Source organism: Heloderma suspectum, chromosome 14 (assembly GCF_057233095.1).
Source record: "Heloderma suspectum isolate Gila_16-S chromosome 14, 16-S_ref, whole genome shotgun sequence".
Lineage (NCBI taxonomy): Eukaryota > Metazoa > Chordata > Lepidosauria > Squamata > Helodermatidae > Heloderma > Heloderma suspectum.
Window position 1 is genome coordinate 8,631,764 of NC_139471.1, and position 26,825 is coordinate 8,658,588.

A 26,825-nucleotide genomic window follows, 5' to 3' on the forward strand; every position below is an offset into this window, starting at 1 on the left:
TCTGCCACTCATCTCATACTGAGCTTCCTGGGCAGGGTCAGATAGGTTCTATATTTAAGTTGGGGCCACTTAGCAAGAAGGTTTTCACAGCGAAGGAGTTCCAGCATGACTGAGGCACTACATACATATTCTAAAGATGAGATGTGACATCAACATGTGACATTTCTCTTGCCACCTAAAAGGGGAAAATATCTTTCCACCATTTCTTTTATGAGTGAAAGTATAAACTATAATTGTTGTGAACCACCCAGAGAGCTTTGGCTATTGGGTGGTACAGAAATGAAATGAAATAAATAATAATATAAGTATATTTTTAGACATTGTTTAAATGTTTAAAGAATTTACATCATATTTTAAAAACAGGGGTGGGGTGTTTGGGTGGGATGGGGCCAGGGCAAAATCTGGTCCTACTGGCCATCTCTGATTTCATTTAAGAACTTGGAGAAACAACCTGATTACAGGATCACTTTAGCAGGGGAACTAGCCGCCAAAGAGAGATGAGAAAATCTGCCCTTCTTCCTCTAAACTCCCCTCTTCTACCAGAAAGCATCTTTTTGCCAGAGGACAGATGGCCAAATCTGCTTTGAATTCCATGTTCACCTTGAAACATGACTTCTGAAGTAGTCTCCTCCATTGAATGTTGCCATTGCGAATTTCTGTACCAGGGCTGGGGGACCAGCATGGTTCTCCAGATGTCAGACTCCAACTCCCAATCAGCCCCAGTGAGTACGGCCAATGGTGAGGGACGAGGGTGCTGTAGTCTATCAACATTGGGATGACCACAGGTTCCCCACCACTGTTCTATAGGTACTAACCAAACATGCACCATGTATCCAGCTCCTTATTTTTGGACATAGGAAGCTGCCTTTTATTGAGCCACATGATTAGTCCATCCTACCCCAGTATTATCTACTCTGTCTAGGCCTTGACGGTCTCAGCCAGAGGGCTTTTCCATCTGTTTCTTTTAACTGGGAGATGCCAAGGGCTGAACAAGGCCCTTGTGCATGCACAGCATGTGCTTTCTCACTGAGCCATGCCTCCTGCTGCAGTACAGGGAAATGGACTTCCAGAACCACTTTGACACAGCATTCCTTGGTCAGCCATTCAGGATGATCCTGCATTTGTGGAAGGTGGAGCAGAGGATATGCCTTTGCTCTTGTTGTCCATGTGTAGGCAGATCCCATAAATGGGGCATGAACACAGGACAAATTTTGCTATGATGCCCCCACACGATTTTGCACATGATGCCCCCACTTCTCTTAAAAGAGCATGAATGCAGCAGGAAATACTGTAGTTCTCTGCACGAGATGTTGCACAATTCTGTTCCAGTGGGGTTCACATGTGGGATAAAATCCCAAGGCAAAACCACAATTATTCAACATCTTAAACATTCGTTTCGGAAATTAGTTTATCTGAAGAGTGGTAGTAAATTGGGGACTTTTTTTTTTTACTCTCTCACATGACACTGACTCAACCTTGGGGGTCACCCAACGAAGATGATGCGAGGAGGTGTAGATTCAGGATAGAGGAAAGGGAGTACCTTTTCACATAATGCATCATTCCCTTCTGGAATTCGTTAGGACAACATATGGTGATGGCCACTAACTTAGATGGTTTTAAGAAAGCTTTAGAGAGATTCAGAGATGATAAACTTATCAGTGGATATTAGAGATGGCAAGCCACAAAACCGTGAAATAGAAAGAAGATGCCTCCAGATGTTTTTGGACTACAACTCTCATCATTCCTGACCACTGGCCAGGCTGGCTGGGGCTGATAGCAGTTGAAGTTCAACAATGTTGGAAGGACAACAGGTTGCCCACCCCAGGAGCAGACTCTCGCTTGGTGCCCGCATGATGAGAGGAAATGTCAGGAAGCCCTAAATGAAACCCACAAACCTGACTTCCTGAATACTTCCCATTTTAGCCATTCTGTAACATTGTACAGAGAGTACCTAAAGATATCACAAAAGGTAAGGGGGTGGCCCTTGTCTAGCCCTCTCTATCTCGAGTGCTTCTCTTGCCTATGACAGCTCGGGAATAAGTTCCTTTGTTGTTTTTACTGCAATAGCCCACACAGCTACTCTTTGAGACTGTGTCTCTGTGATTAGAGGTGTGGTAATCAGCAGCGATGAGTGGCCATTTCAATTTCCCACAATTCCTGGAGTATTTGTGTAGCCTTGCTATGGGGCATTGTGGGATATGTAAATGGCTGCTTAAACCAACAGGCAGGAGGGGGGCAATGTAGGAGGGAAACCCACAGCTGGGGCCCACCAGGAAGCACTTTGCCAAAGGATCCCTTTGAACTGGCCCTGCTTAAGAAATCTTTGCCAGCAAATAAGTTCTCATGTCCTTACCCAGGGGTAGAGATAACAAACAGTGCAATCCTATGCAAATCTAATCTGAAGTAAGCACCCACCCCCACCTGAGTTCGGTGGGACTTCCTCCCAGGTAAATGCATAAAGGACAGCTTTCAACTACCCAAGATGTTCATGGTTGTTTTCCAATACATTTAGAAGTGCTATGATGAAGGAGGATTTATACTACAATGTAATGTTTTGGGTATCCCTTATCCTTTATTCTCTATAGGATTTTGAATGACACTCTTGATTCTTCCTAATGGACAGCCTTCAACTAGGGACATCACATGGGCTAAATAAAGCTTATCTGATTACTTGTGTGAATCGAATAATGGTTTAATTAAACAATAGAATCTGCATAAATTTGCAGGTGAGAAAGACGTTCATTTGAAAGGGCGGGAAGCATTCTGTTTTTTAGACAATACACGCATCTGAGAAGAGGCATTTTCCCTTCTCTGTCTCACGCACGCAGTGGATGCCTTTTCTAAGATGGCCCTTGCTGCTGCAGTTTTTGTAAATACGTGCCTTCAAAATAATTATACAAATTAGAAATCTGCTACCTGCTTTATCATGGGCACCTTCTTTTTGTCTACCCAAAAGTTGTTTAATTTAATTGATGAATCTAACACAGTCTTCTCCAACTTGGGCCCCTCCAGTTGTTTTATGAACCTAAGAAGAGCCTGCCAGATCAGACCCAACTCCTATTTAGTCCGGCATTCTGTGCTCACTGCAGCCACCCAGATGCTCATGGGAAGCCCACAAGTAGGACAGGAGTGCAACAGCACCCTCCAACTCACATTCCCCAACAATTGGTGTACATAGGCCTATTGCCTCTGATACTGGATATAGCATATAGTCATCATGGCTGCTAGCCATTGATAACCTTGTCCTCCAAGAATTCCTCAAATCCCCCTTCAAAGTCATCCAAGTTGGCAGCCACTACTACGTCTTGTGGAGTTTGAGGGCTACAATTCCATCATCCCTGACCATTGACCGTGTTGACCGGGGCCAATGGGAGTTGATGGCCAAAACATCTGGAGGAACCCAGGTTGGGGAAGGATAACCTAACAAAGGGGTAAGGAACTTGTGTTCCATCAACATCTGGAGAGCCATAATTCCCATCATCCCTGACTACTGACTGTGCTAGCTGGGGCTGATAGGAGTCAGAGTCCGATAACATCTACAGAGCCACAGGTTTCCCACCACTGGTCTAATTAATTTATCAAATAATGCTACAATCCTAGGGAGTAATTGCACTCCTGGTTCCTGGGAGTAAGTAAACACCACAGTGGGACTTACTTCTGAATAAACATGCACAGGCGTGTATGGTAAGGGTTGCAGCCCTAACTTCAACTAGTGACTAGTCCGAGTGAATCTGGAATAACTGAACCAGTTCAGAATGGGATTCCCTCAAGGTGTTCATAGGCTGAGCAGCAGGGTTGGAGGAAAGCCCATACATCTCATAAACACTTGTTTTTTTGCAGCAACTTCATTGACATTTCAGGAGGGCCTTGAGGGGGAAGGACAGATTTTTCTCACCAAAGAAATGTGAACTTAAGACATTCCTAATGAATCCATACTGGGACAACAGGTTGCAGCACAGTTCTGTCAAGTAGATATAAACACAAAAGAATGACCAACAGAAGACTATCAATCAAGGCTGAGAGAGAGAAGGGTGGAGACATGGAATTGGGCAATGAATTATGTTACTTTTTTAAGTTAAAGTTTTATGCTCACACTAGGTTGGCAAATGAAGTTAAATAAAACGGCGTGCCTCTTGGCTACTTTTTGCTCAATCATTTAAAAAAAATGTTTTTAAGGTTCCTACTAATCTAAATTCCTCCCCCCTTCTCATGCACCTTCTTAGGTCTTTAATTTTTTTTAAAAAATCATATTAATTATTATGACACTACTGGTTTCTTTTTCCCTCCACAAGTCTATTGTTTTCCAGCTATTTGTCCCTCCCCTCCCCTCCCCTCCCTCCCCATGTTTCATACAGTACAAGGACTATAAACTAACGGCCCAGGCCGTGGGTTTTGTGGAGGGGAAAAGAAAAAACACACAACCGAAGGACCAAAAAGGCAGGCTTGTTTGGGAATTGCAGTTACGTTAAAATGTCTCACAGTTCTGAGGGCCATCACTCCGCAACTGAAGGTGGAGCATGCAGTAAGAAAGAGGGGAAGGCATTCTCCGGGATGTCCAATTCATTTCGTCATTCTGGGAGACCCCAAAACAGTGGTGATGGGAGGCTCCACATGTTTGAAAGAGATCCCAAAGGTGGCGCTCTCAGCGAACTCTTGTTTCCGTTGTGAATGTGATGGTGGCCAAGAAGAAACCAAGTAGTTGTTGAAACCCTGGGGAATGGCTGCTCCTTTCCATCCCTGTGTGGCTCCTCGGCCCAACATTGGCAGCATAGTATTTGAGGGCGGCAGCTTTTCATGGGATTATTGTTATTATTGAATGGAGTCTCCCTTAATTTAACGCTCCTGTTGTCACGGTGCCCGAAGTCAGCGTGAAGGAAGAGCAGAAGAAAATATGGCTGTAAGAGTCTGAGCTGGGGGACGAGGGAGGGAGGGTCACTTACAATGACTGGTGCTCTTTTGGGGGTTTTGTTTATTTGCTTGCTTCCCTTTGAATTTCATGAAGCAAAATAGGAACTCTGCATAGAGTACAGCCTGTCAATCGGGTTCCCTACCCTAGCCTGCATGGAGTTTACTTCCGAGGAGGCCAGGAAACAGTCGCTCAAGCTAGTTAAAGAGGTATCGCTGTCGATGTCGTGGAAAATGGAGTCATTTCCTGCAGGGTGAAAAACAAGTGAAACACAAGCACGTTAATACATCGGGCCACCCAGAGAAAGAGAGTCGGGGTTTTCTGTCAGCCTCGTACAATGAAAGCCAACCCACATGTTCTGCAGAATCACGTGGCGTGAGCATGAAAGAGCTGGTGATTACTCAAGCTCCTTTGTGTAGTAACACCCCCTTTCTAAAGTCCAGATCAAGTACCTTGGTAGTGTTTCTTAGTGGTTAGGCCGCCTGCAGAGAGAAAAAGCTCTCAATGCAGTCTTGGTCAGAAACCTCAAGGACGATTGGTGAAATCCAACATGAGACCTACTTAGAATGGGCCCATTGAAATGAATGGAACTTAAGTTAGTCATGACTAACTAATGTCCTAGAATCATAGAATAGTAGGGTTGGAAGGGGCCTATAAGACCATCAAGTCCAACCCCCTGCTCAATGCAGGAATCCAAGTCAGAGCATTCCCGACAGATGGCTATCCAGCCTCGTCTTGAAGGCCTCCAGTCAGCGTGGGAGAGCCCACCACCTCCCTAGGGAATTGGTTCCACTGTCATATTGCTCTAGCAGTCAGGAAGTTTCTCCTGATGTTCAGCCGAAATCTGGCTTCCTGGAAATTGAGCCCATTATTCCATGTCCTGCATTCTGGGATGATAGAGAAGAGATCCTGGCCTTCCTCTCTGTGACAACCTTTCAAGTACTTGAACAGTGCTATCCTATCTCCACTCAGTCTTCTCTTCTCAAGGCTAAACATGCCCAGTTCTTTTAGTCGCTCCTCACAGGGCTTTGTTTCCAGTCCCCTGATCATCTTCGTTGCCCTCTTCTGAACCTTCTCCAGCTTGTCTGCATCCTTCTTAAAATGTGGTGCCCAGAACTGGACACAGTACTCCAGATGAGGCCTAACCAGTGCTGAGTAGAGGGGAACTAGTACTTCCTGGGATTTGGAAGCTATGCTTCTATTAATGCAGCCCAAAATAGCATTTGCCTTTTTTGCAGCCACATCACATTGTTGGCTCCTATTCAGCTCCTATTCATTTCAATGGGTCTAGTCTAAGAAGGGCTTAGGTTGGATTTTATCCACACTTCTCAACCAAATTAGAAGAAACATATATTTATTAACAAAGGAGCTTTTGCAAAGACTGAAAGGAAATCTAAGCTTTTTACATCTATCCTGCTTAAGCTACACACTTCCTCCCACATGACAGTCGCCAGGAAATACTTTGCCATTCTCCTCCTTGTTAGAAAGAAAACTAAGGTCCAAAACACTCAGACATCCAGCTACCAATGAACCCTGGGTCTCAAAGGAGAAAACCCTCTGCAGCTTTTTGTCAGGGCTAGCCAAAAGGGAAGGGCAAAAGAGAGACACACACACTCACTCCTGGTTAGGCTGGAACAAGAAAGGGGCCAGCTGTTAATTGAAAGGGAAAATACTGGCCCAGTCCCAAGAAGCCAACTGTCTTAAAGGAGACTTGCCAGAAGAAATCAGGTGTGAGGAGACAGCCCTAGCCACAGTGAGTTTCCCTGGACTGTACCATTTCAGGCTTCAAGCAGAGGAAAGCTCATGTTCTAATGTTTCCCCTACAACAAAAATTCTCCCTGCGTGCAGAAAAGTAGAATACCAGAAAGAGGCTTAGCTTCTCCTGCGAATTTCCCTTCCTTCACATACTTATTTTCTATGTGTGGGAAGTGATGTGACTTTTTCTGGACTGTACCAATTCAGACTGCAGGCAGGGGATCTCATGTTGGAATATTCCCCCTATAGGAAAAAACTTCCCCACATGCTAAAAACTAACACATCAGGGTGAAGGATAACCTAGAACCTGTCTCCCTCTCGTACTCACTTTGTATCACATGACCACTGCAAGTGAGCCCTGTCATGACATCTGTCCTTTCCATCTTAGCTGGTAACATCAGAAGGTCGATATTATGTGGGGGCATGTGATAAGCTCTTCCTACATGACCGTGTGCTTCTAATGTAATCAGTGTGACATGAAAACACACATACAATTAAACTGCTTCCGTGTCACTGATGAAATATCAGAATGAACCCTGAATCATCTCAGAGATGATTCAAACAAACCTCTGATGAGGCTTACAGGCTATACCACAGGCACTCAAGATATATGTGGGGGATCAAATGTCTCAAGACATCTCCATGTTATAGAGTTGGAAGTGACCTCAGAGATCATCTAGTCCAATGCCCTGCTCAGTGCAGGATGCAGCTACAGCATCTTTGACAGGTGGCCATTGAGCTTCTGTTTAAATTAGGGACTGTGTAAAATCTGCTCCATCTGTGTTTCACAGATTGTCAGGTGCCTTTTGTTCTGTTGTCTGCTCACACACAGATGCAATTTTTTTCCATCATGACATGAGGAAAAATACGCAAATAATGACATAAGAGGTTTCTTAATAAGTTACATAATTTACCTTAGTACTTAACATTTAGCATATTGTCCCCTATTCCATTCATCTTTTCCTCAGCAGAAATTTGTGTATTTTCCTTCGAATAAATATACGCAAATTTCGGGAAAGTAAAAAAATCATCCGAAAGTGATGGACTCTGTGCGGCCTGGGGGTGGGGGTGGGGGGTTGCTCCACAGCAGATTCTGCAGGTCAAATTCTTAAAAATCTGAGCTCATTTTAGTCCATCTCAAATTTCTCAAGCATCCCTAGTTTAAATACCTCCAGCAAAGGAGATCCCCCCCCCCCCGGTGGTCTGTTCATGGTCAAACAGCTCCTATCATTACTAAGAGATTTCTCCCAATGTTGAGCTGAAATCTGCTTCCCTGCAACTTCCACCCCTTGGTTCCAGTCCTGCCTTCTGGAGGAACTGAGAATATGTATGCTCCATCTTCTGCATAACAGCCTTTCAGATATTTGAAGGCCACTATCATGTCTCCCCTAAATAGACCCATCTCTTTCAACCATTCCACGTAGGACTTGTTTTCCAGACCCCCTCATCATCCTGGTTGCTTTCTCTGGACATGGTCCAGTTTGTCAGTGTCCTTCTTAAAACATGGTGCCAAAGATTTCTTGCCTGTGGCAAGCTAGAACATCAGGAGAAAGACTTCTAATAATAGCCTAACTTAGGACACAAGCCTATGCATGTTTAGACAGAAAACTCCTACACTTTGGACTTTTACCTGTCCAAACATGCATAGGATTGCACCTTTTGCCTTCTCTCTGTTGTGTTAAATTCCCATGTACAAATAAAGACTTTGATACCCAGGGGGTGGTGATGGTGGAATAAAAGGAAAAAAAATCCCTCTACGTGCATTGTACAGCTGTTAGAGTCATGTAGAAGATTGCGTGTTTGGATCAGGTCTTCAGAGCTCAAAAATTAAAGCGGTTTCAGTTACTTCCCATAAGCAAGTCATTTCATTAAAGAGAAGAGAAGTGAAAAGAAGAAAAGAGGCAATCAGTTCCAAAGGTTAATTTCTTAAGGCTTCTAATCGCTGTGCAAGCAGTAATAACATCGTGGGGGTGGGGTGGGGTGACTAGAAGAGGCATGGATATTTGCCAGTCACTTGTTTGCATTGCAGTCTGCAGCATTTAAGAAGGATTTCAAAAGAAAAGGAGAAGCGAAGGGAAGGGAAGTGAAGGGAAGGAAGGGAAGGGGAGGGAAGAAAGGAGAGTTCCTTTTCTAACTGACATGAACAAACAATCTGTGGGAAGCGGTTTGGCCAAGGAGAAGATATCCAGCATTCCATCACAGGAAACTGTGGGCTCCCAGAAATTGCAGGATCAAATCTTGTCAAAGCAATATGGCATTGCCACTGGAGCTGGTGAAGGAGAAGCAAAGCTTGTAGAAGTGTACTCCATTATTGCAGATCTCACCATCACTACTGCCCCTCCCCCAGTAAAACACAACGTTCCTAAATTCCAAAAGCGAGATCTGGTTGTCACGGAGATTCAATTTGAGAAGGGTTCTATTCTTGCTCTCTGCCATTTTAGACAGCAAGCGGGAGACGTGTGATGCATTCCTGAAAAACATACATAGCCTTCCCCCAGCCTGGTGCCCTCCAGCCAGGTGTTTTGGACTACAACCCCCAGCATTCCTGGCCAATGGCCATGCTAGTGAGGGCTTATGGGAGTTGAGGTCCAAAATATCTGAAGGGCAGCAAGATGAGGAAGGGTGGGGTATGGGATTTGCTGCCCCGGGATGTGTTGAGGGCCACTGGCTCGCATGGGTTGAAGGTGTTTAGACAAATTTGGGTGTGTGTGTCTTTTGATGGTTATTGGCAGAGCTGGAGTCAAGGGCAGGCATGGTCGTGCAGCAGCAGAGGACCCACACCCCAGCCGAGGACCACTAAAAAAAGCCCTCTGGACTTGCTCCACCTCTTCCCCATGGCAACCTGCTGGTTCAACTGCCTCTCGCTCTGGCCCAGACAATGGTGGTGGTGAGACGGAGGAGCAGGAGATGCCACGGCTTGGTTGCTCCTTGGCTCTCTGTCTGTCAAGGAAGCAAGATGTAGCGATGGTGAATGACAGTCTGAGGAACAAGAGCAGCTGCTGGCAATGGTGTTGAGAAGATAGACTCACTGAAGGAGGGGCCCATTGAGGGCCTCTTGCCCAAGGGCCCTCCGAAACCTGAAGCTGGCACAGGCTATTAACTATGATGACCTGTGGCAGCCAGCCCATCAGGGTGCAGAGTGGAGGGAGAGAAGAGAAGCAGAGCTATTCCATCCCCTTTACTGAGATAACACCTTTGGCTCTTCCTCAGTGACAGCCATTCCCTCAGGCTACCAAAAGGATGTTTCCATCCCAACTGGTCATGATAAGAACCATCAAAAACCAAAAGTCGCACAAAATCACAAATGTGCCTGTTTATTTTGTGCCACCCAATGTTTTGGAGATGAACTCCTTCCTCTGAGAATACCTGCACTAGTCAACCCCCCTTTTTTTTCTGCAGGGACAAAGCCTGTCTTACTTGACAGCTGCTCTGTGAGCCTTTGGGGCTAAAGAGAGGATTATTATTATTATTATTATTATTATTATTATTATTTCTAAATAGAGCCCTTGCGTGCAGAGGAAGGTGCCCAACCTTTTTGAGTTGGTGAGCACACTGAAAGTGTCATATGCACTCTCACAAAATGGCTGCCATGTGGTGCTTGCCCATTCATAAAATGGCTGCCATGTGGGGCATGGCTGACCACAAAACACTCATTTCCCAGAAGGCAAATGGGTGAGACTACAAGGAAACTAACCTGCCCAAGAACCCAAGTACAAGGCAGACATGGGGTCTGAGCCCCTCTTTTGAACCAAAATAAAGATGGTGCTGGGGGCTGGCACTTCACTTTGCAACATTATACAGTATAACACTACAGTTTAACACTACAGTATAAAATAAAAATAAAAAGCAAATAAAACCTAGCAAAATTACAAAAATTTACAAATACATTAAGGGTGCAATCCTATGCTTGTTTAGACAGAAGAAAGTCCGACAAGTCCTACAAGCTGTACTGGCTGGGGAATGCTGGGAGTTTTAGGACTTTTTCTGTCTCTAAACATGCATAGATTTGTGTCCTAACAAATTGAAAACAACAGAAACTGAAAGATCAAAACTCCTGGGAAAATAAGGTCTTCACCTGGTGCTGAAAAGAGCATGTAGGCACTAGGTGAGCCTCTCTGGGAAGGTCATTCCACAACTGGGGTGCCACAACACAAAAGGCCCTCTTCTTAGTAGCCACCCACCTTATTTACTTTGGCGGGGGCTCCTGGAGAAGGACCACTGAAGTTGATCTAAGGGTCTGGGCTCGTATATATGGGAGAAGACAATCCGTCAAGGTTTCAAGGCTGTTTAGGGCTTTCAGTGTTAATACCAGCACTTTGAAGCAGGCCCAGAAATGGACCAGCAGCCAGTGCAGATGGAAAAGTATTAGCATAATATGATCACATTGGCCAGTCCCCATTAACAATCTTGCCGCCCTATTTTGGACCAGCTGAAGTTTCTAGACCGTTTTCAAAGGCAGCCCCATGTATACCTCACTGCAGTAATCCAGATGAAATTGGAGAATGGATAACTGTAGCTAGGCTATCTCTGTCCAGATCAGGACGTAGTCGGTATATCAGACTGAGCTGATAAAAGTGCTCCATGTCACTGAGTTCACCTGTGCCTCTAGTGACAATGCTGGATCCCAGAGCACTGCCAAACTATGTGTCAGGGTGGACACTGAGCCCATAGAACCTCAGAGCAGTTCTGATTCTGAGGAGGAACAGCCGTCCATGGGAGAGGAGCACGCTCATCCCTCCCAGGCCCTGCAGCTGGCAGAGATTCCTCCTGCCGGCATTCCAGACATAAATAGCGGTCCTGGGAGTGAAAGAGCGCAGGAGGAGGGCTGGCTGGCTGCTCGACGCAGACGCAAAGAGCGACGAGCTATGGAGAGCGCGGAAAGAAGGTGTAGCGCCCGTTTGGTGCACAAGCAATGGTTGCATCCAGAGGACGCAAGGGAAAAGGGGAGGGACTCTCCCTAGCCCATACGTTCAGGGTCTGCAAGTGATTCTCGTTCAAATGGGGACCAACTGTTTCCAACCCGGGGCATAGGTTACTCTGCTGTTCATAGCTTAGTCGCTGGTGATAGAGTTCTTAAGTTGTAAAAGGAATAAAGCCTTGAAAAGAATCCTTTGTCTGTGTCTGGAGTTGGCTACTGGAGTAGACTGAAAGAGGCCGGCTAGGGCATCCTGACACTATGAACCTGATTCTTTGGGGAGAGTGCAACCCCCTCCAGAACAGGTTGAACATCACTTAGATGAACCATCCACTAACAGTACCTCCATCTTGTCTGGACTGAGTCTCAGTTTAATGGCTCTCATCCAGTCCATTACAACATAATAAATGAATAAACAAACAAACAAATAAATAACCACATCCAGGCACTGGTTCAGAACACCCACTGCCTCGCCTAGATTTGATGAAAAGCAGTGATAGACCTGGGTGTCATCCATGTTGAGCAGCATGGGGGATAAAATAGAGCCCTGTGGCACTGCATGGCACAATTGCCAAGGGACAGAGCAGTAGACCCCCAGCACCACTTTCTGGAATTGGCCATCCAAGTGGGAGTGGAACCCCTGCAGGGCAATGTGTCCAACTCCCAGCTCAGATAGCCTATCCACAAGGATATCATGGTTGATGGCACTGAAAGATGCTGAGAGGTCCAGGAGAATCAACAGGGTCGCACTCCCCCTGCCCCTCTCCCGGCAAAGGTCATCCCACAGGATGACCAAGGCAGTTCCTGAACTTCCTGTTCCAAATCCAAGCCTGATTGAAATGGATCTAGATAATCCCTTTCATTCAAGAGCGCCTGGAGTTGGCCAGCAACTACCCATCCAAGCACCTTGTCCAAGAATGGGATATTAGCAACCGGCCTATAGTTGTTGTCATCCTCTGGGTTCAAGTTATGTTTTTCCAGGTGCGGCTCAATAACCACTTCCTTTAAAGCAGCTGGCCTGGCACCACTCCCTCTCTCAAGGAGGAGTTCACAACCTCCTGGACTCAGTGGGGCACAGGTTGATGGACTTGACAGATGTTTAATCTGATCCAGCAACGAAGCCCGTTTGTTATCATAGAGGAATCAAAGGGATCCTGGCACATGCTTCTGTAAGATGCTATAAACCATGAGAACTAGGTTAGCCTAGAGATTAGATTATTGTGACATGCCCTAAATAGGTTTTCCCTCAAAAGGTGTTTGGAAATTGCAGCTGGTGCCAGATGCAGCACTCTTTCAGCCCACATGGCACCTGTCTGATGTCAAATGCACTGGCTTCCAATCACTTCTATGTGGGCTCCAATTTAAGGTGCTCATGCATAAAGTCCTAAATAGTCTAGGGCCAGGATATCTGAAAACGCACCTCCTCCCATATGAGCCTGTCCATAGGCTGAGATCATTATCAGAGACAATGTTGCAGGTCACACCACCAAAATACATTTGGTGGGTAGGAATGTGAGGCATGGCCTTTTCTGTGGCAGCACCACAGTTTTGAAATCCCCTCCCAAATGAGGTGAGACTAGCCCCATCCCTGATGGCATTTAGGTGCGCAGTGAAAACATTCTTATTCTACTCAGCTTTTAGTGGTTTCTAACTGCAGGTTTAAACCAAGGGTGGGCAACATATGACATCCCCCTCCCCGAGGTGGCTCCAAATTTAGCGGTGGCGGATTTTTTAAAACAAAAAAAGGGCACCCATAGAGCTACCAAGGTAGCAGGGCTCAGGAAGGCCCGGAGACAGCACTGGGCTAGATGAACCAGTGTAAGGCCATTTGATAAGCTAATATATAGGGCTTCCATTTTTCTGTTTAAGGTCCTGTTCCTTCACCCTGAATCTTTCTATTAATGGCTGCTATTTCCTTAAAAAAAACCCCCTTCCTTTATACTAACAGTGGAACTGTTCTCTGAGTGCAGATCTTTATGTAGCCAATAAAAGGGCACAGTGTTGGGGTGGGGAAGTATGAAAAAAACTTCCAAAAAATAAAACTTGAGGGGGAAGCACCCAAAATGGCACAATGGAGCATGCTTGGTGGATGCAGAACACTGAGATACTAGGGGTGGGGGAAATGAAAAACCAGGGAGAGGAGGGGGAATGGAATGGCATATCCTGTTGTGGGGAATGGCTGGCTGGCTAGAACCTTGAACAGCAGCACTCCACACCACAATGTTTGGTTGCAGGTCCTGGTTGAAAACCTCTTCCTTACACTGATGTATTCAAATATTTAGCCACCGTTGGGGATGTATGAAACCCCCTTACCTGGAGTCTGTGGGGGTTCTGCGGAGGGGGGGAGGTGACCCGTTCTTCCCCCCCAGAATCCTTGCCGGCTGGCTCCGCTCCGCGGTGAGTCTGTGGAGCAGCTGGCCGGCTCCAGCCACTGGCGGATTTCCGGCCGCTGGGACGCAAATGGCGTCCAGCGTAGCGGATGCCATTTGCGTCCCTGCTCTTTGCCGTGATAGGCTATGTAAATCTAACGTAGCCAATCAGGGCAAAGAGCAGGGACACAAATGGCATAGTGGACGCTATTTCTGTCCCTGCTCTTTGCCGTGATAGGCTACGTAAATATTTACGTAGCCTATTACTGCAAAGAACAGGGACGCAAATGGCGTCCACTATGCCAGATGCCATTTTCTTCCGCAGACCGGCAGCGGGTGGCAGCGGATGGACCGGACCCAGCCAGTGGCAGGTAGGATCCGTTCTGGGACAACTTTGCGGGGAGGTGGAGGTGGGTGGTCCATTCCACCACGGACTCCAAGGGGCCGGATTCTTTAGAATCCGGCCTCATTGGAGTCGGTGGCGGAATTCTCTAACATCCCTAGCTGCTGTTCCCGCTGGGAATGAAGACTGCAAGGCTGGCTGAGGGGCAGCAAGCTGAGGGGGGCATCAAGCTGAGCACAGTGGCTGTGTGCATTTTTTTTAATGTATTGTCTGCAGTGTACTAGGGTACCAAAACGCAAGTGCTTGTAACCTTTTTTCCAAGGTTTGGCAAGTTGTTTGGGGACTAACGACAAAATATCTTCCTTCAATTAGCTTTACAGTACACTTCTTTTTCAGTCTCCACTTCGATATCATTTACGCCAGGTAAAAATCAGCGGGACACAGCTTTCCTTTGAGGGAATGTTACCGAGCGCTTAGGACGTCAAATACTGTAAAAACAAAAAGCATTCGAAGTAAAGCCTGTGATAGTTCTGCTGCGTTGCATCAAGGGAAGAAGACTGAAGAAGAAGCGACATCCTGGGAGACTGTAGTAGATGGTGATACTGTCCCTTGAAGACTAGTGATACCGCTCCAACAGAGGAGGGAGCTGAGGAGGGAGTGTTGGAGCTCAGGGAGGAGAGCTTGCATCAGCGGCCATTTCATGGGTTTGGGAGTTCTTCCTGAATGTCTATTGGAGAGGGTGAGGTCACATGGTCTCCTGGGGGTTCAGAAAGAACAGCTGGGCTGGACAAGAGTCCTGGGCTCTTGCAAGTGCAGGGTTGTTGTTTTTTTAATTTAAAATACAATATAGAAAGAAGACCCCTCAATAATTGCCTACACTTAAAAAGACATGTGGAAATCCTGCCCCCCTCCCCAAGGAGAAAATGCTCCCAAATTCTCACCTCTCCCAGCCTCTTTTGCCGGAGTTTTCGTTTTGCCCTCAACCCCGAAACGCCGAACGTGGAAGAATCGAAATTTCAGCACAGCACTAGTTCTAGCCCCATTCAGCCTTGAAGCTCAATGGGTTACTTTGAGCCAGTCACTGACTCTCAGCCTAACTTACCCCAAAGAGCTGTTGTGAGGATAAAATGGAAAGAAGGAGGACCACGTATGCCGCCTTTGGCTCCTTGGGTGATATAAATGTATTACTAAATAAAAACAAATGAAAAATAAAATCCCCATAGAGGCTGCTAGCTAGGCTAGGTTGAACAGATACCAATATAACTTATAAATGGGGCATTGTGGTGTCAGAGGTAAAACAGCCAATAACTTTCAAGTCCTTGTATAGACAAACACACACAGCTTCTCCTGGAGCTTATTCAAACTCAGTATTCTGTGTTGGAGAAGAATACCTTTCACCCCCCTGACAGACTTATTTACCCTTCCCTCTTCCCTTTCCCCATATCTCACCGTGACAATAAAAATGACAGCAGGGAGTTCCCTCCTTCCCTCCTTTCTTGGCATGTAGGTTGGGGAAGCCACCACAGGAGAGATCCAGGCACTAGGGAGCCTGGGAAATGTCATTTTCCTAGGGGAAATTGACATTTCTCAAGATCCCTGGAACCTAGGCACTACCGTAGTGGCATGTTGGCAACCTACAATCCTGTACTAATGAAGGAGAGAGGAGTGTCTCTGCTTACCAGGTAGGGAAGGAGATCTGGGGGAATTGTGGAGAGGTCTGAGGGCTGATGGGAGCTAGGGGAAGAATTCAGAGATAGTTGCACTCCCAGTGGCATCGTTGGAAACCAGTGGAGGCTGGCAGCTTTGATGTCGGTGGGGCAGTGAATCTGCTCTGGGTTTCAGAACTCTAAAGGAGCTGTCCAGGTGCAGAAGCTCCTTTAGAGTTCTGCCTGGTTCTGACTAAAACCCAGAGTGGATTCACTGCCACACTGACATCGGAGCCACCAGCCTCTACTGCTGGAAACATAACAGGGCTTGAAAGGACTCATAACTAAGCTTGGAAATACCACCTTCTCTGTTTTGAAATCCTGTGGAAAGGGTTCATTCTGGCAGGGTCCAGCACAAGCAGAGAAGGCAGGAAAGGCTTCCAGAGACTAGCTTACCCCTCCTTTAGAGCTTCTCCTTCTCTCTTTGCTTGTGCTTGACCCTGGTGGAGGGAAAGACGCACAAGGATTTTGTTCGGTCCACATTTTGAAGTGAGACAACCAGATCTGTACCTCCTGGGACAGCGTGTGGAACGGAGCATGGCTATGATTTGGATTTCGCACTTCCCCGAATGTTGCGATATAGATTCCTTCTCAAAACAAGTAATAAAACATGTATAAAAGCATGTATTTTAGGATAAACTATGTCTGGAAGTGCATACTCAGAGAGAAAATATGTTTAGGAATGCGTACTTTGTGAGCCAGCACGTTCAGAAAGACATAAAATTGGAATTTTTGTGTGGATTTAATAAAAACATCTGCAGGTGAATGTGGAAATGAGACGGTTCAGACTTATACATGAATAGGGGCCAGTCACAGACTGATCCAACCATCCATAGGTGGAATGGGTGCTGTAAAATCTAACAGGGGAATAATAATAACGTTCAAATTGAGTCACTCCTATGCCCTACCAGCTCTAAAGGTTACAGGGGGCCTTTCAGAGTTTGGACTCAGTTGTCCTAGACAGAAGCCTTGGTGGTCCAGTTTGGATAGGGCAACAACAGCTGGTTCCCAATGAATCTTACCATAGGGGTTCATGTGGTCACCTGGCATTTGTGGTGGGGTGAGACCTTGCTGGAAGGGGTCCGTGGCGTAGGTGCTCTGATCCATCGCGACTATCTGCTGCTGCTGAGGTGCTAGGGGTGTATAAGATGTCATCATCCCTTCCATTCGGTTGGACATTACTTCTGCAAGGAAAGACAACTGACCTTCATTGAAAGTTTCTTCAGTGAACCCCCCACCTCTGAAATTACGAAGCTCTCAGACTTAGAGGTTGCCACTATTCTTGTTAGGGGTCACAATTATCACAAACATTTTCATCAGCAGCAAATCACATCCCTCCCACAATTCAGTGATTCGGTGGTGGTGGGGGACTGAAAAAGGGATGGATGTTTTCATATTTTCAGGAAGCACTTGCCCTTGGGGGAGTCACCATCACATTCACAATGTGCTCCCTGATTGGCTAGGCTTGTGAACTCTCCAGGAAACATCGCCCACAATGACGTTGGCATATAGCACAAACCGATTGGCCACATAGGATTGTGATGTCACCACATTAAACCAAGGGATGCATCATTGGTTAGGTTTGCAGTAGGAAGGAGAAAGAAATCCTAAATTGCACCAACTGGAAATTGTGCCAGAGCAGCAGTGGAGAGGGGAACACAAATTACAGTGAACAGGATTTTTAAAAAGTGAACGTTTGTTCAGTTAATGAGGTTTTAAATATTTCTCTCCCTCCGCCCCACCCTGAAATACAAATTTTATAGAGGCAGGGAAGAAAAAAAAGTTCAGCATCAGACAATATAATCTGCCCCTCCACTCTCTTTCCAGATAGCAAATTCTCAGCATACTCTCCAATTGCCAGGATTTTTTCAGGGAACCTATGGCTATTCAACTGATATAAAACTAGTGTTGGGCCAAAGTATTTGGCCCAGAGGGTTTCATTAATTTTTTGGTGGGTGGGCTCAGGTTAAAACACCTCCTGAACAGCTTGCCATTCAGTCCCAGAAATACAGCTGGACTAGTCAGAGCAGCCAAGCTGCCACTTGAAGTGGCAGAAAAAGAGAAAGAGAAAGAGAAAGAGAAGGAAGAGAAAGAGAAGAACGGAAAACCCTTGGCCACCTGGTATGACCACCACCTTGGAAAATCCTTCAAATTCAGCCTGAAAGACATCCTCTTTTGCAGAAGATAAATGGCCCCATGAAAGAGGGGAGAGATTTGGCCAGCTAGATATAAAACCAGTTTTTAGTGGAGATGGGGCCGAATTCTTTTGCAGCTACTATCACCTCCTCGGCAACCCATTCTTAGTGCCCAATCCCTGCGTATTAAAACAGTCCATTTTAGAACCCAGATTTGATCTTATTCTGCTGAATAATAATTCCGACTCTCCACCCCCTCCTTTCCCCAAACCATAGTCCTTCACACCCATCAGAAGTTTGTTGGAAAGGAGCTCTTTATTTCAGCCAGGGCGGAATGAGGATTTGCTAATTGTTTCCTTGATATCCACTCCCACAATCCAGGCCGTCGATTCCAGCATTAAGTAACGCCTGTCTGATGACAGTTGCATCGCTCATCCATATGCAGTGGTTTATGTTGCTGCCTCTCTTGAAGAAGCGTGTTGCAAGCTGTTTGGGGCGGAGGCCCATGTTTGTCCAGTCTCTGCCACATCAGTGTTCCAACCTCGACTGGCGCCACTGGGTGCCAGCGTGGCCAGAGCAGATAAGAACACAATGCTATTGCCATGGGAAAGGAGCTGCAAGCGTGGGAAATGTGAAGGCCAAGAGGTCTGACTGGCTGAGGATCTCCCCCCCATATCTGTTAGAGCCCAGAAAAACAGGCTATATACTGTGAATGAGTAAAGCAACAACTGTGATATTGTGAACAGGGATGTTGGAGACATCCTCAATGGAACCAAATGAGTTCAGATTTTTATGAATCCAACCCATGGATTCCGCAGCAGACTGGCTTTCCCCCTTCCGGTGGATTCTGCAGACTTTCAGACAGTTTTTCTAGCCTTTGTGGTCATAGAAAAATATGTAAAAGTAAAGAAACCCTGGCTGAAAATTTTCCCCATAGGCTAAACAATGAAAATGTATATTTGGGGGGAATTTGCGCAAATTTGTATTTGTGTAAATTCAGGAACTCTTTAAAAAATCCAGTTCCCTTGAGGGGTGGACAATGGAATGGAAGGCACCTGACAATCTGTAAAACACAGATGGGACGTATTTTACATAATCCCTACACCCCTAATTGTAATGCTTGAAACTGCACTATTGTGAATGGGAAAAACAGACTACGTAATCTGAATGGGTAAAGCAGCTTCTGCACTATTCCGAATGCTTGAAACAGCACTGTTGTACTATTGTGACTGGGAAAAACAGGCTGCACACTGCGAATGGGTAAAGCCACTACTGCACTAGGATATATATTGTGAATGGGAAAACAGCATTATTGCAATATAGTGAAAGGATGAAACAGCGCAAAATAGTGCTAAGTGGGAAAGAAAGCCTGTGTCCAAAACTGCCCTACAGCAAATGGGGAAAATGGGAATGGGGGGAGGGGAGGGGTGACCCTTGGCCATGTCACAGCCAGGTCACAGAGGCATGCCCAGGATTTAGTGTGGGGGGACAGGGCACACTGCAGCAGAAATGCGCCTTTCCAGAGGGAAGTTGTGGGGTTGCTGCAGATTGGCAATAGCGTTATCTGTCACAAGCAACCCTGATGAGCTCTCGCTCTGCATTAAATCAGTCATGTAGATTGGGCCCTGGTTGGGAACTGATTTTTAACATGGGCCATGTTTTGAATCAGGCAAGGTTTAAGAGGCCGGCGATTTTGGTTCTGCCCATCGACTTGGAGCAGGATTCCATTTCCATTCCACTGAAATCAATGCAGTGTTTTTTCTTAGTCATGACTAACAGGTCACATCAATTTCCATGGGTATGGCCAAGTATGAATCCAACCCCATGTGTGTATGTCAAAGGGCATCTGCAGAAGTATTTTTAAGATGGGGGTGGGGTGAGAGACTGAAGGTGGCCTGATAATAGGTTAGAAATTAAATATAAAAGGGATCCCTACTATATTGAAAAGATAGTTCATGAATATTATACAATGGTAGAAGAATAGAAGTTCACTGTTGAGGACATGGCCTCTTTGCTTTCTGCCTCAACTCTGTCTCCCTCCCCCTCTCTCCACTCTGAGCTAAGCTCACATCCTCTCACCACAGCAAAGCTCTGCTCCCAATGGGAGACATCGTTCCCTCTTCTTTATCAGTTAACTTTACTATCAGCAGTCTTTTTTTGCCCGATCATTTGAGGTGAAGGATCAGTTCCCCTGGCCAGTTTTAGTAGGGTTCTAGCATCTTCTACCCTCCCTTGTCCAGGGTCCCTGGGCATTGGAAAAGGTAAAACAGAGAGGTAATATAGCACAGTGGTTAAGAAGCTGCGCCATGAATCAGAGAATCTCTGTTTCAAATCTCACCTGTGCTATGAACTCTCAAGGCTAAACAAGCCTCTCAGCCCAAGACCCCCATAGGGATGGATGAGAATTTCTTTTTCACTCACAAAACACGTGAGCGTGCCCCATTCAAAGCCCTGAACACGAGCAAGTGTCTGCCAGAAATTCTGGCAAATTGTCGAACACGTGCTCGCTTTCATCTCATTCCCGATTCCCAGTTCGATTTGGGAATTAGGGAATTCCCTAATTCGCCCAAGCTCCCTAGGTAGATTGAACCAGCCCCACACTAGCCTATGGAGGAAAGTTGTCCAAGATAGGAATTTGGAGCAGATCTCCAGCTTGATAGCTGCTCGGTTTGTGAAAATCTCCCATTTATGCAAAGCAAGCAGTGATTGCAAATGTGAATGGGAACTGGTCACTAGGCGATGTTCAGAGAATCCCAGTGGCCTCAAACATCACTCATTTGTCCATCCCTCTCTCCAATATGGGGATAATGACAGAAGACTACATTTTCTGGTTGCTGTAAGGATTACAGTAAATAACATGTGGAATGCTTTGACCATTCAAAAAATGTTAAAGCATTATTAGTCATTGAGGGCAGGGGAGGAGAAAAGTGCTTCTGTCACTTCACTTGCCAGTTCTTCCTTGGAAATATTCCCCAGTCTGTTTTTAAGTCCATCCCACTCGTACCCAAGCTGGGTTCTGGGTGGGGATGACTGTCACTGGGAAATCCGTTTCTTTTCTGCTCGACAGATTTCTGCGGCATGCCCGATTCAGTTCACATTTGCGGGCTTCCCCCCCGCCCCCGAACTCTGGGAACTTTTTGTGTATTTTTTGTGGCAAGTTTTACACAAAGCGCAGCTGAAATTTGCACAAATGAGCACAATTAGCACAAATCGCAACCAAAAGTTGCCTAATTTGCACAAATTGCAACCAAAATTTATGCAAATTTTAACAGATCGTGGAAATTTGGGCAAAATCCAGCCATTATTTGTGCAAATTAAAAACCATGGAAAATCCGCAGACTGGCCCAACTCGCTGCACACTGAGTTGGGCTCTGCAGAGGACAATGGACAGAAGTATGGGGAGGGGGGAACTGAGGAAAGCTTGTCGAGCTCCCTGCTGCCGAACAGATTCCTCTGACATCCCTAGTTCTGCGCTTGGAAGTCAGCTTGAGTAGGGAAAAATGACTGTGGAGTGAGGAGGATAGATATTCCCACCAGAGAATCAGGTGGGTAGGATATTAACCAGTTATACTGGATATAGATAGATAGATAGATAGATAGATAGATAGATAGATCCTATATAGGATTAACCAGTTCTCTTAGGCTTGCCAATTTTTCTCTGCAAATGTTCTTCCTCTTTACCTCTGCTTTCTCTGTCTAAAGCAGCCTTCCTCGACTGCATGTCCTCTAAATTTATTGGACAACTCCCATCATGTACAACCACTGCCCATGCTGGCTGGAGGTGATGGGAGTTGTAGTCTAAAAATCTGGAGGGTACCCACTTGGGGAAGGGACAAATCTAGGTAATGCTCCCTCAGCACTGTAGAATGCTCTCATCCTCAAGAGAACAGTATAGTCCTCCCTGTGCTTTTTTTTTTTTTTAACAAGTAGATTGGGTAGTCATTTGCTGGACTTAAAGCCAATTCTCCAGTTCACGCCACAAATATTTTGGGATTTTTTGGTGTGTGTATAATTATACACACATGTATAATTATATCCTGGATCCACACCTTGAATATTCTGCATTGTGGTGGCCACCCACTCAGAGAAGACATAACGGAACCGGAAAAGGCAGGTAACCTGGATATAACCCCCATCAACCCCAATGGTCCCATCCACGTGACAACTGTGGCTTCACCTTGACCTAGCCGCTGCGAATTCTGCTGCTCCTGCTGCTGTTGATGCCGTCGGGCCAATTTCTTCATCTGGGAAAGAAAGGGAACCAGGAATAAACGTTTGCATCTTGATGGAAGAGACTGGTACCCACACAACAGCTACATCAGCCATCCCCAACTTGGTGTCCTCCAGAGGCTTTGGACTTCACCAGCCCCAGCCAGCATGGCCAATGGCCGGGAATGCTGGGCACTGTAGTCCAAAACGTCTGCAGGGCACCAGGCTGGGGAAGGTGCTACTTTTTTCTTCGTCTCAGGAGGTGGTGGGCTCTCCCTTGCAGGGAGATATTTAAGCCAAGGAGCTGGACAGCCACCTGTCAGAGATGCTGTAGCTGCACCCTGCATTCAGCAGCAGAGTTGGACTAAATGACCTCCAAAATCCCTCCCAACTCCGAAATGAAGCTGCCTTATACAGAGTCAGTTCATCAGGCCATTTAGCCCAGTACTGTCAATGTCAACTCTGACTCTTGTTCTCCAAGATCATAGGCAGGGTCTTTCCCCAGTCCTGCTATCTGAGATCCTTGTTAGTTGGAGATTCATTTGGGATCTTCCTGCATGGAAGGCTTGTGCTCAACTACCAACACAAGTCTTCTCCCTCCAAACTTCCATATCCCTGTAGCCTTTGGTCTAACTCTTTATCACAATTTATCCTGAAAGGAGGTTTTAAAAGCAACAACAATAATAACAAAAACCACAACAACAACAACTACACCCAACTGAGATGAAATCTATCTGACTGTCTCCTTGTCTGTCTGTTTGTCTGTCTCCTTGTCTGTCTGTCTGTCTATCTGTCTTGCACTCTGCAAGCATAGATACATTGTGAGTTGATGCTGGAAATACCCTCGCCCTCAATTTGAGGCTGGTTAAAGGTGCAATCCTATGCATGTTTAGACAGAAAAAAGGCCCACCACTCCCAGCATGTCCTAGCCAGAATGCTGGGAGTTGTAGGTCTTCTTTTTCCTCATTATTTTATTTCGAAATAAGGTTAACCCAAAAAGGCAACAAAAAGAACATACATAGTAATAAATCGAAATCACTAAAGAAACAAAGGGATTCATTAATTATAAATCATAGTCTATAACAGATATGCTTATGGAACATCTACAATAAAATGACCTAAGTAGGAGCTCCATATCTAATGAAAGTAAAAAATACAAGTTCTACAACATATAAAAGGAGCATGCGTAAGCGTGTATCATTTTGTGTCTTTGTGTGTATTCATCAGAAAAAAATACAGGCAACGTCACTTGGTTGGAACTTTATCAGAAGTTTGAAGTGCCTCAACATAGGAAATGAATGGAAACCATGGTGCCATAATATCATTCTTCAAGTTAGGATTCCTTGCTCACTGCACTTGCTGAGTAAGTGTATAGGTTTTTTTTAATATAAGTTGTAGGTCTTTTTTCTGTCTAAACATGCATAGGATTGCACCCTGAATGTACTAAAGGAGGAAACTGCTTCAGCCCTGCACAGATGGACTTTCTCAAAATTCTCTACCCTGTTGGTGGGCAGAGAAATTGGGAGAATCGTTCCATCAAATTTCACCAGGACTGGAGCTCACCATTAGCCGAGGTGGCTGCACAGCTTCCTTCTTTTTTTCCAAAGAGTTTTTGCTGCTGCTGCTGCTGCAAGCAGCCTCAGCAGCAACTGTGTTGGCAACCTGGCTGCCATTTTGCATCTTCCACCATGCCCTGGACCTACCATGATTCCACAGCATCATGGTGGTCATGGGGGAACAGCAGCAGCTGCAACAAAATGGTAGAGAATATTCAGAGAAAATTCTACAAAGTGGCCTTCTTTTTCTCGGGGCAGGGGTGAGTAAAAGAAAACTCTCAGAAATTTTCTCAGCAAAAATGCTTTCTGAGAAATGTTGGCCTAGTTATAGAAATGGCATATCTCCATATTTTTCCATATATCAATCAATCAATCAATCAAGTACATTAAATCAACAGAACATAACATTCTGCCTTACATGTGGCTTGGCATGTTTTCTGCTGGCTGCGAATATGAGGAGGTTCCCATATTTTGAGATTCAGTCAACAGACAACAACATGACTGGGGTGGGTTGGACTATGTTTGTGGCCAATTTCAGCTTTCTGTGGTGTGGAAGTATCAATGTCCATTTCTCTGTGAGTGAATGAGTGACAGACACACATGTCTTTACAAAGGTAGATGCTCACTCTCCACCAATGGATGGCAAAATTACGGTGTCATACACTGTTCCATGGGCTTCTTTCTCAGCACCTTCAGACGCTATGGAGAAAGATGGGGAGAGGCAATTGTTCCTCTTCCCATAGCTTTACTGTAATATCTGAACTTGCATTCCTGTAATCTCCCACCTTCCTACTCCCACTGCCTATCCTTGAGCTGTCTCTACATCTGGAGCTTATGCCACATTGGTGAAAGTTGCACAGGGACCACTGTGAATGTTACTCAGGAAGTACAGCAAAGGGGAAGCACATCTCACTTGCACTTCCTGCCCTGCCTCCCCCCCACCCCCGGCACATTCTGCAATGTCAGTTCAGCTTGATGGTTTAACTGTCATCTATGTGCTCTTCTTCTTCTGATTAAAAGCCAGATCTTTTCACAGTAGCTCAAGTTGTCAACAACATTTCACCTAAAGCAAAATTAGAAGCAAATTTCTGGCAAAACCTCAGATGGATCTGGAGGGCAGCTTAAAATGGTTGGATAAAATGACTGAAATGTTTCATTTAAAATAAAGAGAGGGTGCTTTTGTGTTGCACCTCCCAAACTGCGGCCACTGTTGCAACATTTCTATATTTCATAGTCTCATTCTGCCTTTTGAGCCAGAATCTTACCTTTGCTCTTTGATTCTGAAACCACACCTGGACAACTCGAACACTGAGTCCTGTTTCAGCTGCTAGCGTCTCCCTAACCTGCAGGGAAAGGTTGAAATAGGTTATGGAGGTTGCCGCAATCCAATGAAATGCCCAGATTAGCTCTCACAAAGCTCTAGAGTAAAGAATAAACAATAGGTTTCATACTGGAATTGCAGACATCAATTTTAGCTTCATGGGAAAGAACAGAAAAGGATGAGGCTGGATTTCAAGGTATCCAATAATGGGATATTATTTATTTATTTATTTATTTATTTATAGTATCTTTATCCCATTCCTCAGCCAAAAAGGCTCCCGGAGTGGTTTACAAATAAAAAATAAAAAAAGACCATCCCTGCCCTCAGGTTTACAATCTAAAAAGACGTGACACACAAGGAAAACGGAACGGAGCGGGAAGAGGGAAAAAATCCCTGCTTTTTTATTTGAGTGCTGCCACTGTTTTTTCGGCAATAGCAGATGGAGTTCTGGAAGGCTGCCAGACAGGGCTCGGGGCGGGGAGGGGTGGCCTGCAGCCTACACGCCACCCTTTTGCACTCCAGTCTGCAGCCGTGGGATCAAAAAAAGCTTTCTATGCATGCCTTGATAGCACCAGCTTCTCCTGCGTACTCATGTTGATGTATGTATCCAGATTGTTTTGTGGTGCATCTTCTGACAGTGATTGGCTGAGCTAGTGTGATGTCATGGAACGTTCATGAACATTTCATGTGCTAAGGATATTTGAACTGCTAGAAAGCTTGCAGTCTGGCTTCTGCGAGAAAAGGGGAAGTTGTAAGCTTAGCCAAGAGTCAATGCTCACACAGGACTTGGGGCATCCAGAGCTCGGTCTCTGCAGGCTGAGAAGTGGAAAGAAGTCCAAGGAGGCAGGGAACCCAAGGGGGCAGGAGACCAAAACCAAAGTGGCTATAGAACAGGCAATGGGTTGAGAAAGTGAGCAAAGGATAGATCAAAGAAAAGGAGCTGGATTTCTTATACTCAGACTGGTAGCAGTTCTCTCCAGAATCTCAGACAAGGAGATACGGTTCCCAGCCCAGAGATCTCTTTAGCTGGGGATGCTCAGATTTGAGTCTGGATCCTTCTACATGCAAAGCGTATGGTCTGCTACTGAGTTAAGGCCAGTTTGCTACCATCTATCTATTTAGCTATGCTCATCTGAAACTGCCTTATCCTGAGTGAGACCATAGGTCCATCTTGCTGAGTATAGTCTGCTGTGATTGGAAGCAGCATCTTGAGCTCTTCAAGGTGAGATTGTCTCTTTGCAGATCCTGGGGACAGACCTTCATGGAAAGCTATGAATGCTATCGGCCTTTAGTCAAAGAGCGTGGGGAAAAGCCCAGTTGGGCATAATGAAGTTATAGAGAATCAGACTGTTGCTTTACCTAGCTTAGAATAGTCCACTCGAACCTTCCCCAACCTGGTGGCCTCCAGATGTTTTGGACTACAACTCCCAACATCCCTGACCACTGGCCATCCAGTCTGGGGCTGATGGGAGTTGACATCCCAAACATCTGGAGGGCAACAGGTTGGGGAAGGGTGGTGCTTGGCAGCAGCTCTCCTACTCTGCTAACCTGGAGTTGCCAGGGATGGATTCTGCAGGCATCACATGTACTTTTGGCACCTTATCAGGACA

At 45.7% G+C, this 26,825-nt stretch overlaps 1 protein-coding gene across 1 annotated transcript in view; it reads right to left on the bottom strand.

Annotated features, from left to right (window-relative positions):
- Positions 1-4,994: 4,994 nt before the first annotated feature.
- The window catches only part of LMX1B (LIM homeobox transcription factor 1 beta), a 229,504-nt gene continuing 207,673 nt past the window's right edge, over positions 4,995-26,825 (bottom strand). Inside the window, exons 5-8 of the mRNA XM_084821254.1 lie at positions 25,160-25,237; positions 22,307-22,373; positions 17,017-17,178; positions 4,995-5,152 (exon numbers count right to left, since the gene is read on the bottom strand). Coding sequence (XP_084677380.1) covers positions 4,995-5,152; positions 17,017-17,178; positions 22,307-22,373; positions 25,160-25,237 — 465 coding nt within the window. The remainder of the gene's footprint in view (positions 5,153-17,016; positions 17,179-22,306; positions 22,374-25,159; positions 25,238-26,825) is intronic.